The sequence below is a fragment of the Leucopleurus acutus genome (assembly GCF_964270905.1).
Source record: "Leucopleurus acutus genome assembly, chromosome: 2".
Lineage (NCBI taxonomy): Eukaryota > Metazoa > Chordata > Mammalia > Artiodactyla > Delphinidae > Leucopleurus > Leucopleurus acutus.
In genome coordinates this window covers 141,137,111-141,154,314 of record NC_139143.1, presented here as the reverse complement: position 1 = coordinate 141,154,314, position 17,204 = coordinate 141,137,111, and the positions used below count along the sequence as shown (strand labels likewise).

General features: G+C 41.2%; 1 protein-coding gene across 2 annotated transcripts in view; it reads left to right on the top strand.

Annotated features, from left to right (window-relative positions):
• NFIA (nuclear factor I A) overlaps positions 1 to 16,911 on the top strand; it is a 391,209-nt gene extending 374,298 nt beyond the window's left edge. For both annotated transcript variants that reach the window (XM_082834089.1, XM_082834088.1), the window contains one exon: positions 10,994 to 16,911. In XM_082834089.1, coding sequence (XP_082690215.1) covers positions 10,994 to 11,070 — 77 coding nt within the window. In that variant the 3' untranslated portion in view covers positions 11,071 to 16,911. The remainder of the gene's footprint in view (positions 1 to 10,993) is intronic.
• Positions 16,912 to 17,204: the final 293 nt, after the last annotated feature.

Genomic DNA, 17,204 nt, shown 5'->3' with positions numbered 1-17,204 from the left:
AGGCCGGTAGAGTTCAGAGGGAGCACATGTAAATGAGGCTCAGTTATAAACTCCTGAGGAGTGTTTTATTTAGTTTAAACCTGAACTTGAACTTGTAAACCTGTTCCTGGAGAACAACACAGAAAGCTGATGCAGGAGAACAGGAAGCCATATTTCAGCTCAGACAATTCACTTCTTTAAAAGAAAAGAAAGTCTTCGAGTAATTTTTTTTTTTTAACTGAACTGCCTTTAGGATAGCACAAGGTGGCATCTTTGCAAGATTTTTGTGATCGCAGAATCAGAAAGAAAGTTAATATGTGTCATTTGAATTTGCCACCATTCTTGCAAAGTGAACGATGGGATCTCCTAGCCATAGGGTGATTTAACAAGAGAAAAGCGTATTTAAAAAGCCAAAGAACACATAACCATCATCCAATCTGTAACTGGTTTCATTAAAATATAATAAAGTGATAGGTATGGAACTGTTCCAAATCGGCACTGTGTGCACGAGTTCTGAGTTTGTTCTTAAATCTCAGTTACTAGGAGAGCACTACCAAGTAGAATTCATCTGAAAACAAAGTAAGTGATTTTGTTTGCGTGCTTGATTTTATGACACATTCTTAAATATGTCTTCAGGAATCTTTGCTTATGAAATCACCATCTTTAAAGTCATTACTAAAAGGTAAAAATGAATTAAATTTTCTGTGTTAGAATGATACTACCTCTCTCCCAGAAGCATAGATTCCTGACAGGGAAGCCTAGTAGCTCTGTTGATCCCATATGTTACGTTCACGTCCAAATCGTTGATAAGACCTTTGACAGAGACCCTTCATGCTGTGGGATTTCACCTTTGCACAATCCCCCGACCCAGCCCTACCGAGAAGCTTCCAACTCACCTCCCCTGGAAGAATATTCAGGAAGAGTCTAATGGTTTGTAGTAGTGAATATTGCTTAGTTGTAAATTTAATCTACAAATATAGAAGGAAAAAAATCTGAACATAAAAAGCATTTGCTGTTTCAGCATTAAAAAAAAAGTACTGTCATTTGAAACTGCCAACTCCCCCATGTGGGTTTGTTTTGCAAGTCACGTCTTAACAAAGACAAGTTTTGTTGCCATAAAACCCTAAATCCTACCACATTTTCAGAAGGAGGAGGAAAGCATCGTTCACTGATCCCCAGTTTGTGCTTTCAGGGATGTCACGTAAGAGCTTTGACTGGACTTGGGGAAATCATTCCATTTTTATCCAGGGCAGTTGGCTCCGATGAAACCCTAACCCCGTCGGGTGACATCTAGATCACACCTATGCCTCCCTGAATGATGCTGCTTACATTTTAGGCCAGTATTTCAAAGATCTGTCTCTATGTTTGTTATTTCCTCCCCCAAATAATATAATAATATTATAACAACTGGCCTGTTCTGCAGATAAGTAAAGTTGTGACCCATGATGTCACGCAGACTAGAATTTAGGTCTCTGACTTTTTGCATGGTCAAGCTCCTTCTAACCTCAGTGAGGGATATGAACAGTTTTATCCCTGCCAGTATCACATCTACACAGTGAACAAGGAAAAGATGACTCCTGGACCAATACAGTTGAAGAGCAGGTGTTCCCAGAAGGTAAAAGTGTAGGAACGGGGTCTTCGTAGTGCAATCAGAGCAGCCCAAATCGCAGGGCAGCCGGCGACGGAGCCGAGACTTGAACCCAGGCCCCTGCCTCAGAGTCCGGCGCTGAGTTGTATCTTACTGTACTCTCGCTCTCTTCTCTCAAGAATCTGAGAACCGAGATGCTACAACCTGCTCTGCGCTCTGTCCTGATCCCGCCTCTGCGCCTCACTTGTTTGGCTCAATACACAAGCTTCCGTCCCGGCTGCCAGGCGGGTAGTTGCGGTTGCAGTTGAGTGTGCCCTCTTCCTTCCTCTTAAGCCAGTGAATGGAGTGGGGAGGGCTGCTGCTTTGCATAGCCTTTGAGAGAGTGGGGGTCTGCCGTCATTCTTGTGGGGGATAGAACACAGGTGGAGAGGGGGAGAGAGAGAGAGAGAGAGACTGGCTGGAGGGGTGGGTGGAGGGAGGCAGGAAACGGGGACTGGAAAGGACAGAAGGAAGGACCCTGGACAGGGAACAGAGAAGGTCCGAAGCAAAGACCTGTGCTCGGGGCCTGGCAAAGAGGTTACCCGCGGGGGTGGGAATGGGTCCGGGGGCAAGTACCATCCAGTGCCTAAAGGGCTCCTTGACTGGAAAGGTTCGTTGGGGAATTCGTTTCTGGCAAAGTAGCAGGTCTTCTGTCGTTCTCTTGCAGGAGGTCTCCGGGAGAATTTTTGAAATTACTGAACTTTTCACTTCAATGTTATTTTCTTCCTTACCAGATTTTATCTACCTGCACAATCGGAACAGTAAATCTACATGATAGATTTACTGTGAACCTGAGTCATGTTTGGGAAGAGCTTTTCGGCTCTGGGGGAAGAGCAGGAGTGGGGAAGCACTCGGTGGCGTGATTATTGTAATGTGGCCACGCTCGGCTGCGCGCCGACCTCCACTCCCACGCCTCTCTTTTTAAACCAGAAAGGTTACCTCCCTGGGCCACCATTGGGCCAGCCCCAAGTGTGACCGTCTGCACTTGTTAGACAGCAGGCATTTAATTAAAATTGGAATCTGATGTGTAGAAAACATACATTTTTTTCATTTCATAGCTCCCCAGGAAATCATACTCTCTTCCTGCCCTGTTCCCCTCAACTCTCCCTGCCGCCAAAAAAGAAAAAAAGAAAGAAAGACTAGGGGAAAGATTATTTAATGTTGAAAATCAGAAATTACAAAGGGCCAGGCTGCCTTCTTTATTTTTGCCTTTGGGGCTGACATTAGCCAATAATAGAGCCTGTATTGTATCTTCAGCCCAGAGCCAGCTTTTTTTTTTTTATGGCTAACTTCCCATACGGAAAAGGGGTCGTCCCTTTTCAGAGCATTAAAATACAGCATTTAATGAATCTGTAACTAAAATCTTTCATCTTACTTTTGTGCAATAAAAGGGGTTGCCTGGTGCCTTCTGATATTTGGCTGGACTTTGTGGAATCAAAAAACATCTTAAAGCACAAATAATAAGACACAAGGCCCAAGCTGAAAAATCAACCTCAGAACACCCCGGTCACCACCTTTTCTGCAGCAGAGCCGTCCAGCGCACCGTCCGGGCTCCTCCCAGAGCAGACGCCGTGCCATCGTAGGCAAATAGATAGGAACTCTGGACGATTTCATCGGGTCCTTGTTCCCCTAATCTCCACGCTGCACCTCAGATCTCAAGCAGCTTCCGTGGCGTGGGCTCACTTTAATGGATAATCTATTTTTCATGAAAAAGCAGGAAATAAGCTGTCTCTTTCATAAAAAGATTTACAAAATGTAATCATTGTTGAAATATTCCCTTTGAACTGCCGTGTCCACGGGGGTCTCCGCTCCCAGAGTCGTGCTTCATTAGGACCCCCTCTCAAGCGGCTCCAGAAGGGCAGGTACACTGGTGGTGCCTGGCTTTGATGTCTTGAATGAATGAAAGAAAAGCACAATAAAAAAGAGCTGTTGATCAAGCATAAAATACTCTTTAAGCTGACAGAATAGCAGCGTTAACACACCCTAAGCTGCTTTTCGTTTTTCCCTTTTTTCCTCACATTTTCCTGTGCTTTGTGTACACTGGGGGTTTGTATTTTGTAAGAAGTCTCTGATCTATGTAGTATGCCATTCGCTAACAAAAACCAAAATAGGATTGTTTCTGTCCCACTTGGTTGCCTGACTACTCCCTCCCTCCACACCCTCCCCCCTTCCCCCTTCCCTCCCCCCCACCCGACCCCGGATCCCCTCTCCCCCTCATCCCCAACTTCCAAGGCATGCAGTTCAGCCTTGCAAGGCAAGGGCCCAAATGCCTTTCATAAACTTGAGCCAATTCCTTTTGTGCAGTTGGTTTCGCTGCTCTGATTTTAATACCGCAATTAAAGACAGATTTTTATTTTCTCAAGAACTTTCTTCTGCAACTGGGGAAATGGAACTGACGCAACTGCTACCTTTAACTAAGAAATTATATCATTAAATGAGAGAAAGCCGCCTTGTTGATCAAGGCCTTTCCAAGGGAACTGGTCCCCCGTAGGTCTCCTGTGGACCTTAAGGCCTGTACACACTTTATAGTTAGAGAACCCATGTACCCTGGCTTTCGTCTTTTCGGTACTTGTCTCTTTCCAGGCATTAGCTCATTCGGTCCCCACAAAAGCTGATAAAGTTGTTATCTCCATTTCCCGGAGTCTGAAGCTGAGACACAGGGGTGCTAACTAACTTACCTAAGATCACTTAACTAGCATGTAATGGTGTACTAGTTAAATGATGGGATTCTGTTAACTCTGACTCCAGCGTCCCACCTCTCACCACTGTGCACTCAGCCCTCCAGTAAGTGGGCAGAGCAAATCTGAGTGAGGCAGACTGCAGTTTTTAATTCGGAAGTCTTTGGTTTCACAAGGTAAAAGATTACTTGATAAAAACGTAAAGGGAAACCAGAAAAAAGAACTTTACTTGATGGTGAGGCAGACACTAGGGCAAGCTGGAATACAGTGAAAGAGTCAGCCTTTGGAACGACCGTTGGAATAATTGGATTGTGTATGTACTCTCAAGGTTTGGAGGTGCTGGATGGCTTATTGGGTAAAAAGATTAGTGTTTTCCCGTCTTGAGGTTTGAACCAAACGGAGGTCTTGGCCGGGAGCAGCACGGTCACTCTCCAGGGAGTGGTGGTTTGGACAACTCCTCTGCGCTCGTAGTAAGTAGGCCGCGGTCCATGTTACAAAACTATTGCACATGCTACGGCCGCAGTTGGCTGCAGTTGGCCCCGTCACAAGAGCTTTTCCATCAGAACTGCCTGGGGCAGCTTGTGGAGACCTGTGTCTCTCTGGGGAGAGCACCTTCACCTGGGAAGATGTGGACATGAGGCATGAGCATGGGTGTGGCACGGCTGTACTAGAAGTCACCCATCTAAATGCCTTGTTGGAGTAACCGGCACCAGGCTTTGGGAGCCTTGGAGATACCTCATTTCTTCCATTCTTCCTTTATTCAACAGTATTTATTAAGCCTCTGGAGATGCCACATGCAAGAAGACAGTTCGTTTTCTTGAGGGAAAAAAATAGGTCATGACAGTTCAGTGACTGGGACAGAGGGAATACCCCGGGACTAAAGGCCTGGAGAAAGACCCCTTGGAAGAAGGGACTGATAATCTGAGACAGCAAAGACTAGCCAGCATTAGCAAAGCCAAGGAGAGGGGGACCCCTTCGCCAAGGCCCAGCAGAGAGAAAGTATTTGGCTTTGGGGGATCTGGAAGAAGGTTAACACCGCACGAGTGTTGAGTACAAGCAGTGAAAAGATAAGGCCGCAAAGGTGAGCAGGGCCAGTCGCTGCCCGTTAACATTTTAGTAGTTTGCTGTACAATAAACAAGTCTTGGTTTAGTGTTATTGAAAACAGGCTTTCTTTAATTAACAAAATCACACAAGAAAAATGGCTGCAGAGATCAAAGCCCGTGGCTGGCAAGACCGATAACTGACACCTGGGTGCAGCGTGTCTCCTTTGTCAGAAGGAGCCAGTGTTAGAAACTGCTTTCCCCTCATGGAATGCAGAATGGCCCTACAGTAGTCCTCTGGGGGCCAGAGGACAGAGGCCTGCTTACTTCAAGTCACACAACTAGTCAGTGGAAAAAGTGGGACTAGGTCCCGGGTCCCTCGGACATTGGATACTCAGCCTTATCAGCTGACATAAGTTTTTAAAGATCCAGCTGTGAGAAGATCAGGGTAGCTGGTCTCTTGAAGGATATAGAAGTCTAAAATCCAGCGCTTTCTTTCTGCAGGGCAACTCCTTAAGAGCAGGTACCGTATTTGTTGTATTCATTATATCCCCAGAGCCTAGCATACAAAGCACACCGTAGATGCTAGTACTTGTTACGTAAGTGATGAAGTACTCCCAAATGATGTATACTAACGTGAGAAACCAGGAGTGCACTCCGAGGCCCTGTCCATTTCCATTGAATTAGAAGCGGGCAGGGGAGTCTACCAGACCTCTGACTGATTTGCCAAGGACAACTCATTTGGACTAAACGGTGGGCTTGAGCTCATCGAACAAGAGCAGGAAGCCAAAAATGACTAACTGGATTAGTGTGACCCAGTAGAGATAGCATCTTCTCAAGAGAGAAGTCAAAACGTTGACTGCAACTCATGCAGTACTGGTTGGCAGCATCCTCTTCGGGGGCTGATGGAGTAGGAAGGAGTGGGGACTGGGGCCCGAGGCCTCCCTCCCTGTATTTGTGTGTTTCTGTTTTGTGTGTGTGAATGTCCTGAAATAACCCACCTTGCCTGGAGAAGAAAGCAAAGTGTCACACCCAGTTCTGGATTCCACATTAACAACCTCCTTCCGCAGTGTTCAACTTTGCCCTTGAGGCCTTTTGTTTAACTTTTTAATTTGAAAAACAGATTCTGCTGCGTCACAGTCTGTTCCGCCCTCCCCACCCCCACCCCTAGCACCCTCTCCCTTTTTTTGGTTAAAGTGAAATATAGCTATCTCAAACAGACCTGCGTTTCCTTTTGTTTCTAAAATATACATCCTGCCCTCTTAGTGAAAAGTGTAATTAAAAGCCTTTTTAAAAGTCGTTATTTGCATTAGAATGTTTGGTGTTAACTAAAAAGTTGAGTCTTCATCAACCATGTCTTAGGCACCTTCCTGACCAAATTTTGGAAAGTAACCTCAGTTTCCTAATTGCTCTCCCTACAACATAGGAAAGGAAAGAGACTGCTTTCAAAGCCATTTCAGGCTTCCTGCTTACGATGCAGCCGGATAGATGTTGTTTATGGTTCATAAAACCTGACTACTGTGAGTATTCCAGAATCCTGGCAGAATGGGATTCGAACTTTCATGGAGCTGTAAATTAAGGGGCGGGAAGTGTGATAAAACTCCTTAGAGAAAGGTGGAAAAAAAAAAAAGTCACGCTGCAATGGTTAAATGAAATTTTATAAGCACATTCAGTGTGGAGCTGTTTTGCATTACATGAGTTGAATACCTTAGAGACGCCACATCTGCAGGCACTTTATTAAATCCTTAGTCAGCACTTTCCAACCTGATGAGATTACTTCTTCATTTGACTGGAGAAGAGGAAAGCTGAGCTCTGGTCCTGGACTGCAGATTTCTTTTGATGTTTCACCTTGAACACTGAGAGAGGACAATTACCCCCCCCCTTCCAGCCCCCTCCCCTCCTCCTTTAGCACATCTGAAACTGTAGAAATTGTGAATGTAACAGAGTAATTTTACTTAACTCGAGCCCCCGTGGGAGTGTGGATTTATGGACCTCCAAAACTACTATAGCTGAGAGTCCGCAAGGAAAAAAAAAACAGATCAAAGCTCTGTGTTTACTTCCTTAATGTAAATGTATCAAGATAACATCGTCTGATATTGTATTGTAATATTGGAACTCACTGCAGATAAGGGACAGAGATTCCTTTGTAGTCCATCTGGATACAGGAGGTTAGATTGAAGGGCTATAAAATATGAAGGCAGAAACCATAAGAAACCTAAGCTTATGTCAGTAAATATCTGAAGACAATTTTTTGACTCTCCATAAATGAATTTTGTTTAATGTGGCAACACTTTCCCAGTGATTTTCTCCTCAACCCCACCAATTTAACAATCTCAGATTTCTTTAATATTTTTCTTGTACGTTCCAAGAAGAAAATGCCCAGAATTATTCGTCAAGTAATGTTTTGAAACTTGCACTCTGCTTGAATAATAGATTTTATAATAAAACATCACAAGAGAAAAATGGGCTTTTCCAAACATTATCTTGTTCACTGGACGTCATTCGTAGTTCATGGAAGTTTTTAGAAGTCGAGTGGCTTACACACGTGCGATGATCACGCTCGTCCGTAAGGGACTTAGGAGGGTCTTCAGCTACAAACTGATCATGAGAACATTCGTTGAAATGGATGGATTTTTTTTTTAGCATTATAATGGTTTATCTGCCATCTCTACAAATAAATTATTTAATCAAAGAGCCCTCATTCAAAAAAAAAAAAAAAAATCCCTGTGTGGTTCCCCTAACCGGCTGACTTCCCATTCTGGAAAGCTTTGGTCAAGTAGCCGGGTTAATTGTCATGAAGATTAGTATAATGTGGAAATAAGGACTAATGGTCAAATTATAGGAGTGAAAAAGTTTGAGAATAGGTTTTGGTTTGGGCCTGAAAGGGTTAATTAAGTTTTTTTCACGGGTTCTTAAAGACCCCTAACCCAGGCCTTCAGGAGCCATATTGACACCCCACCCCAGGGCAACTCGCTCCTCTGGTGACATGTTGCTGGTCAGAGCACAATAGCCTTCTGTGTCTGCAAATCATTGCTAAAATCATCCCAAGGAAAAAAAAAGTTTGAAAGCTTTAACGTTAGACAAAAGCCCAAGAGCTGCAGTGCGTGGCTCCAAAACTAGGAGTCAGCAACTTCTATTGATTAAAAACTAACCTTTAAAGTAACTCTGAGAGTGTGTGGTTAGCATTTAAATTTAAACATGTCATGAGTTGATTTGTGTTACTGAATACCAACTCAGAAGGAGTAACATTCACATCGCATTTTTTTTATAATTCCCTTAAGCAGCTAAAGTATTTCATGAAATGTCAATAGGGCAAAAAGAAAAAGGGGCGGGGGGGGGGGTGGCCAAGGCTGGGCCTGTAGTTTTCTTTCCCATGCAAATATTCACCCCCCAAAAGAAAAGTGTGGAGAGTGAAACACAATAATTAGTCCTTTGTCTAACTTTCCCAAGTGCCAGAGAAAGACAGATTAATTAAATATACAACAGTGTTGGTTTTTGGAGTGGGGATCTTGCTTGCTGTGTAGGTCATAAATTAGGCAGAATAAATACTTCAATGTGTTTGCAGTGAGCCTGCTACGTCAGAGCCACTGGAAGGTTGGTGGGAGGAGAACGGAGGGTTTCTTGCTAATGATAGTCACGTCTGGGTCTGTCTGGTTGCTCTTAGCAACCAGACATGATGTAACACCAGGATGAACTTGAACTTGGGGGACTTGAAAAGAGAACAATAGACCAGAGCAATCAATAAAGCCTATTTCAGTGAAGGATTACAGAGCTGCTCTGGGGTAACCTTGTCGGCAAGGCACACACTGAATAGTAAGATGTGTGAAGAAACTTTTTTTTTCCTTTGCTTTGCTTTTTTAGAGAAGCGTAGAGGCACTGCAGATTTTTGTAGTGCACCAAGGTTGTGTCCAGAAACTGTGTATGGAAAACTGCTCCCTCTGCTGACTCACTGGGTCCCAGGTGCTTGCTTCGAGAACTACGACACAGTGTCAGATTTAAGAAGTCTGGAATTTCACAACTGACTTAGAAAGTGTGAGAACAGAAATTGTAAGCATTATTCGCCGCACCCAAAGTTTGAGACTTTTGTTAGAGGGGGACTCGGCTCTAACTAGGATCCACGTCAGCTCACCGGGAGGCCCACTAGAAATAACAGTTTGGAGTCTGCCTCCCCGCGCCTCTCTTCCCCCTTCTTCTTTCTTTTGTCCAGTTCGATTTAGGCCGTGTGTATTTGCCAGGATGATTTCCTTTCAGTACACAAGAGGCTTTATTGTGTTCCTCAAAGCATGTGGTCAAAGAATAACATCTAAAAGTATACAGGATGAGTAGTTTTTCGGTTTAGGCTTAGGTTTTTTTCAAGTCCTCTGGAGATCAAAGGTAGCTTGTGTGACCAGGAAATCTTATCCCAACCTCCATGTAGCTATCACTTCGCCATTTATCCTGGGATCAAACGAGTCCCTGCTTTACCTAATTGAATCTCTTGGACACGGATGAGCCTTCATCTGACTGAATCAACCCAAATGGAACCCTTTCTGATGCTGTCAACTCAGAGATTTCGGAAGCATTCACTTTTGCTAGAGGTTGATGATTTTTCTGTGAATAATGATAAATGGGGTGAATTTGGTAGGGTATTTCTGGAGAAAAGTTGTCAAAAGCCATATACTTTATTTCACTTGTGAAACTGACTCTGATATTAGACCATAATTGGTCACTTTGTTTAGCTAACATAGAAGAAGTACCAGCATATAGAGTGACGTATCATCAGACTATTGCCCAAAGCTAATTACCTAAGGATTTATGAAAGGAAAAGGTAACTGGGCCCAGCAGGTATATGGAAGGGTCTAAATAAGTGTCGAATGAACGGAAGCGTGAACGAGGGCTATGCAAGTGACCTCCTTTTTTTTCCTTTGGACATCACGGTAGCTAATAGGATGAAATCCTGACACCACATGATTATTTTACGTCATTTTTGAAAACATTATCTTAGAAAGATTGAGCTTGAGAGGAGCATTTTACATCATAAAATCTACCTCATGTACATCTAAGGAAATTGAGTAGAAGAGAGATGCTGTGACTTGTCCTAAATCGCCCAGGATTCTTGGTACAGCACTTTTTCTACTATAGCTCCATTTACTCTTATATCACTGCTGATCATCTGTGCCTGTTACAAGAATGTGGCAATAACATCTCATTGAAAAGGAGACGTTGTGAAATTCATCAGAGAAGACACTCATCATGACGCAGAACCTCTCCCCTCGCCCATTCTCCACTCATTCAACTTTTCTTTGTTGAGAAGCTTCTATTCCAGACACTGTGCTAGGTGCTGAGGGTTCAATCAAAAACCAGATGATGAAGCTTCCTGCCATCCTATAGCTGCCCTCTCCAGACTGCAAAACCCATATATGTATTTCAAGTGGACATAAATACTTTATTTTGTAAGATACACTCAAAACATTGGCAAACCCCAACAAAGGCATTGAATTTCAATTTCAGAAGAGTGAGATCACTTTCAGTGTCTCAAGATTTACTGTTTGTCATTCTTTTACTTTCCCCAGTGAATCCCCTCTTCATCCCTAACGTAGATCTTGATTTCACCGTTGGAAGGGCAACTTTTAAAATGTGTTATTTTCCAAATTGTGCCTCTAATTGCACTTTTCCTTTTGTCTTCCAGTCCTGGTACCTGGGATAAAAGTCACAGCGTCCCACCATCCACCAGACAGACCACCTGACCCCTTCTCAACTCTGTAACATGGACGCATCCTCAACCCAGCGCAGTTACAACTTCACTGTCACTGGAAGGGGAGAATCAAATCAACTTGTACATGGAAACAGCGAGCATTATGGTCCAACAGCAAAGGCCATAACCTTTTGGGATTTTTTTTTTTAATACTTTAGGGACTGTTGTAATTTTCTCATATGGTGCTGGAAATGGTTGGGCTTTGTAACATTTGAAGTGTTTTCCGTGGTAGCGTGAGCATTAGGCAGTGTGGCTGGAGAAGGTCTACCCTTGCTCACTGACTTCCCGTTGTGACACACTTTCTTTACGGAGCCCGGCTGTTTCACAGTATTTCATGAATTTACCCACACAGGTGTGAGCCTCCTTGAGCAGTCAGGAGACACATGGAGAACTAAGTCTTTTGTAGTAGCTGAGATCTGCAATATCTAACTTACGGGACAGTCAAAGGGCAATGTTTTTCTGTAACATATTGGAAAAAGAAAACGCAGTTATGTTCCTTTTTTATTTTTTCTTTTAGTTTGGTTTGGTTCAGCAGTCAGCAGTAAACTAGATAACATGGCCCGGAAGGACAGTGAATCCACTCACGTTGCAGAATAATTCCGAAAATGGCAAACTACTACTACTACTATTCAGTTTTTTAAAAGTTTTGAAATGCTGCACTTACATTAAAAAAAAAAAAACAAAACATTTTTTCAACAATTTCAACAATGACACACAAATTCACATGGAAATGGGGAAGATGGTCTGTTTTGACAGAAACTGACAGGAATCAATCAAAACAATCGAATTTTGAATTGAGTAAAGTGCAATTTCATTGGATAGCTAAATATCTTTGTAAGATAGAGATTGTTGAAAATTCTATTTTTGTTTTTCAAGTCCTTCCACCCCAGGACTCTAAATTATTGGGGTAAAAAACAGCCTTGCAAGAAAAAGGGGAGCTATTTTTGCTTTTTATGTTTTTTATTGTTAAACTTGTATCCCTTTAAAAACTGAAGGAAAATTTAAAAAAAAAAACAAAAAAACAAATCTAATGGTGCTTTTACCACAATATGTTAACTACATTAAATGCTAATTAATTATTTTCTGTTATCAAAGCACATAACTAAAATGAAATCATGGTATCTGTTAATTTTATAAGCTAGAAGTCACTATAATGGATTATGCCAATTCTGAAAATTTTTACATGTATCAGGCAACATAGGATTTATCAGTTATCAGACACTTCATTGTTCCAGAGATTGTCCAGAAATTTTAAAGACCTTTGCGCCCCTGAACTGGGCTATGGGAAAATAATATTAATAATAATAATGAAACCAATACTGACACAAATGCTGGTGCCCATTCAGATCAAGGGTACTTGTTAGGGAAAAAAAAAAGTTTGCACCCCCAAATGTCCTGTATCTTATGTAAAAAAAAAAAAAAACCACAAAAAACAAACAAAAAAAGAACAAAAAAAAGTGCAAGTGATTTTTCTACCAGACAGCGAAGCACCCCTTTGCTTCCCATGCAACTTCAAGAAGGTTTCCTATACTATACATATATATACGTTCTGGTTGGCAAGCCCTGCTGATCAGAGAAAGTCTCTGCATGTTCTAGTGTTAGTAACTAATTTTTATATAGCTAATGTAGGATAAAGTAGAGTGCATTAAGACACAATATTGTAATCCCTACTCTAGGCACTTGCCTTTAAACTATGTTTTTCAGCCCTTCAGAAGGGTTCTACTACTGTCCTATACAATCAAGTAACTGAAATTCTTGGGAAGACACTTTGCTCCTCATCTTTCCCCCCCGAAACGATGTTGTTTTGTTTTGTTTTTTTTCCTTAATTTGCACGAAAACAAAAATTCCATATCAATGTGCCTTGCCCTGGATAGCGATTATTTGTGGAATTGTTGCACATGCTCCTCTATTGAAAGGGGTTTTTCCCTAGTCAAGCATTTGGAGACACTTTTTGTAAATGTGACTTTTATGTCAGCCATTGTCAGTTTCAACATCTAGAACTAAATAGAGAGTTAGTTGTTCCGCAGATAGGAGTAGTCTTTATTGTCCTCTGTGGTCAGTGGCAGTGCTATTCTGAGATCTGTAGATGCTTAGAATATCAGTATTTTGGATGTTGCTGCATTTTACAATTTATTTGGAGTCTTCCTTTATTCCCCTCCCCGCCCCCAGATATATGAAAATATGCAATACCTGCTTATATCGTGTAGAAAAGCTTAGCTATGATTAATTTTTCTTTTATTTTTTTTATTTGACCAAAGTCGGTGCTGCACTTGACGCAGTGTGTTTTAGGTGTCTGTCTTTGTACTTTATTTGTGATTTTTGAATGCACGTGCGCAGGAAGGGCTCCTCTTAGAGAAGCAGTCAAACTGTGAAGCACTAAGCTGACCCTGCTTCAAGCAATTTTGTTTTTACAACTGTTCCTTTCACAAGCAAGCCTTAAAAAAAAAAAAAGACAACTTCCCTTTTCTTCAGCTCCCACACCCCATTTTTCTTAGCAGACTGCAGTCAATCCACATTCAATACAAAGTATATAATGCCCATTTTTATATGCACGTTTTTAAACTTCCAAGTTCTGAAAATTGTTTACTGGTTATCTCTATTTAAGGAAAAAAAAATAAAATAAAACATTTTGGATTTTCATATGTGTCTGATAAGTGGTTGAATAGTCGTTTGGCGCTGTTGTATGGTGTGATTGTCAGTATATGGTGTCACTTCCTCTAGCCAGCCAGCATACTTTGCCTTCCCCTATAGCACTTAGCTGGGCATTACTTTATTATGACATATGTGCACTAAAAAAAGAAAAAAGAAAAAAAAAAAAGAAAAAAAATAGCAGCTTTCAGTGCTTCACAGTGAAGGGAAAAAAGCCTAGACAAACATTTTGTCAGAACCTTGCGATAAGCCAAGGTATTACCAGTAAATTGGTTGTATATACAATAAAATTGCACCCTTTTTTTAAAACAAAACAAACTAAGCAATAGTTTGGGCAGTTTTAGTTGTTTTTAGTGAGCATGTTGTAGTCATGACTGCAAAGAGAGAGATTAACTGCCCACTCAGAAGATATGTAATTTGTATTGTTGTATAGTTTTATTGATTACACTGATTTATTCTACCCTATTTTATAATGCAGGACTTTTGTAATGTTGTTTAAATGAGGAAAAATTTCTGTCAAATTAGCCTAGTGAAATTTCTGATTGTTCATTATAAAGGCAGCGTTCATAGAATGGCTTTTCTTTCTTTCCTGCCCCCCCTCCCTTTGGGAACTGGATTTAAGTTTAAAACTTTCCTGTTTCCTTTTTTTTTTTTTTTGTAAGTATTTAAATACAGTTATTTTTTCTCTCTCTCAATGGTATAGCATATTCCTATGCTTGAGAAGTATAGGTCTACTGAAAAACCATTGTAAATGGACGTTACAGGTATGCTGTATTTTTGAAGGTATTTTGTTGTATTAAGTTTGATGAAGCTAAAATTAGGGAACTCTGAACAGATTTGCAGGAAAAAAATGTTTTAAAGGCTTTAAAACATTAAGGAGGCAGTCTAGGGTGATAACGAACAGGGGTTAAGTATTAAACACACTAAGTTATATTTTTGTTCATGTTTCATTGTCCAGAAAGCAGCAGGAAACTGTAGTTCAGTTGTGATCAAGCAGGAAAAAAGAAACACCAACAATATGAGTGTTTAACCTTTTTAGACTCAAAGTCAAGCGAAGATTTTTGAGGAAGACTTTGCTACCTGGGGTGTGTAGACTGACAGACTGAGGGCCATCTGTGTTTGGAGGCCCAGCCCTTGATTCTGAGACCCATTTGAATTTTTTCTCTCCCGTCAAATGGCATTAACAATATTGGCAAAGATAAGTCCCTCAAATAACTCTCCATTTTCTTCTTTGGGAACTGAAGTCAGAGGCACAAACATTAAATCATATCATTTTTCTGTATACTTTTTTTTTTTTTTCTGGCCCGTCCCCTTGCCACTAAAACGCTCCTTGTCTGATTATTCATGGGCAGAGGACCTCTTTCCAATGCCACTCTATCCATCCCACAGTCTTTTTCTTTCCTTTGAGGTTTGAACTAACTTTTCTGTTTCTTCACACCCTGGCATGACAGCTTCTCCCTGCCCCACAGTCAGGCGTGGGCTACGGGCAAGCCAAGGCACACTTCCCAAAGCTTATATTCTTCATACTCTGACCGGTGAAGTGTAAAGGAACCCAGACTTCCCAGAGTCACAGTATTCAGTCAGCCCATCAGAAGATGCAAAACCCATCTCAAAAAGTTTGTCTTTCACTTTTCGAACCCTTATCCTCATAGGCTTTGAACTCTGTAGTTACAGTGTCATAAAGTATTTATGAAATCTGGATTAAGAAAAAAAATTTTTTTCCTTGTGATTGTTTTTTTTGGGGGGAGGGAGTTTCTAAGAATGTCATTTAATGTACTTGGCATCATATCTGTTTGTCCCTAGTGGTGGTGGTCTCTCTCTCTCTCTCTCATTCTCTTTCTCTCTTTCTTTCTTTCTTTCTTTTTTTCCTGGTAGCAGGCCTCCATAGAACAAATTTAAAACACAACTGGCATGGTAATGTACGGAGAGCTTCAGTGGCACCTCACCACCCACGCTCCGAGATCTGTCCTAAGACATAAGACAGTCTCAGAAAGCTGCACTGCCCCCCAGCACAGCTTTCATTCAAATCAGCTTCCAAGGCCAATCTCGTCCTGAAGTCAATGCATGTATTTACTGTTTGACAGTAAACCCGCTCTGCCTTCTCCACGTCCAAGGCTGTGCATTCGTCTAATTAGTGTCGTGTATGTTTTCCTTTTATTTTTTCCAATAAAAAAGCAGTGGGATGAAAATTGCTTTGATATATAGCAGGTAACATTGAAGCTATTCCATAGCACTTAACTGTAGTGAATACTGTGTCACCAATTCTGAAATCAATTTAATGTTTAATGCAAATCCATTACATGGTGCTATTACAGGCTGACAAAATGATTTACACAAATGTGACAACTTGGGCTCAATTCACTCTGCTTTCCAACAGTGTAAATGCATAGCAGTGTTTATCTGCATGAGAACTATGCACTAATCTATCTGAAGAAAAACTATATCAACTTTGGTATCTACTTTCCGTTTACTTCAATCCTTGCCTTTTTGGTCATTGTTATAATGCCAGCTTTAGGACAGAAAGAATTATAAGAAAACCAGCATAATACCTGATATATTAAAATGTAGTGCCTGTGAAATCTGTATTATATTGCTCTTCTGAAGTAAGATTTTTCTACACCGGTAGCCTTCGCTGTCTGTCAGTCAGGACCTTCTGGTATAGGTGATGTAAAATAACCGTACAATATTAATGCATGCTATTCCATAATGCTTAGTGAACTGTATGAATATTACTCAAAATTATGTTAGTCTTTTTTTCTGACTTGGTTCTTGTCAGCTAGGTTTAAAGGTATTCACTGAGAATGCAAATTCTGTCTTTTCTTGGTTTCGGCTGTTTTCAGTATTTTGGAGGTATACATTTACTTAATTCAGTATTACTTGTGTTTTTGTTTTCGTTTTTGTTTTTTGTTTTCTTTTTCCTAGGGGACAAGCATGGGTGTTTGATTTCAGAAATCAGTCCCTGGCAAGACTTTTGTCTCAAAACGACCATTTGAATTTCAAGAACTCTGCTCTGAAGACACCGAGGACATTTCCAAATGAGGGACATTTTCCTTCACCCTCGACTGAAGCTTTGCTGACCCTGAAGCGTTTTCTTAATGGACAGTGTTCAGCCAGGTACCCATGCTTGATCCGTCTTCACACCAGACTTCCTCATATTAAAAGAAAAAAAAAAAAAAACGAAAAAAAAATCTTTATGAGATCACGTGGCTATTTAGTTTCATGCACAGTTGCAATATTTTCTTCAAAAAGAAAACTCTGTACAAACTTTGGGCCCGATTCATAAGAAAAAGAAATTGGCTATTAACACGGGATTTTTAAAATACAACTTTTTTTTTTTTTCGGTCTAAATTTGAAATGACTTGCTTCCCAAATGAAATGTTTCATCTCATTTTTTTTTTTTTTCCTAAGCCAGCACTGATCTGCCTTTTATGCCCCAAAGGGTTACATAATCAAATTAGGCGGCCGGGGAAATGGGGAGCAGATACCAGAAATGCTC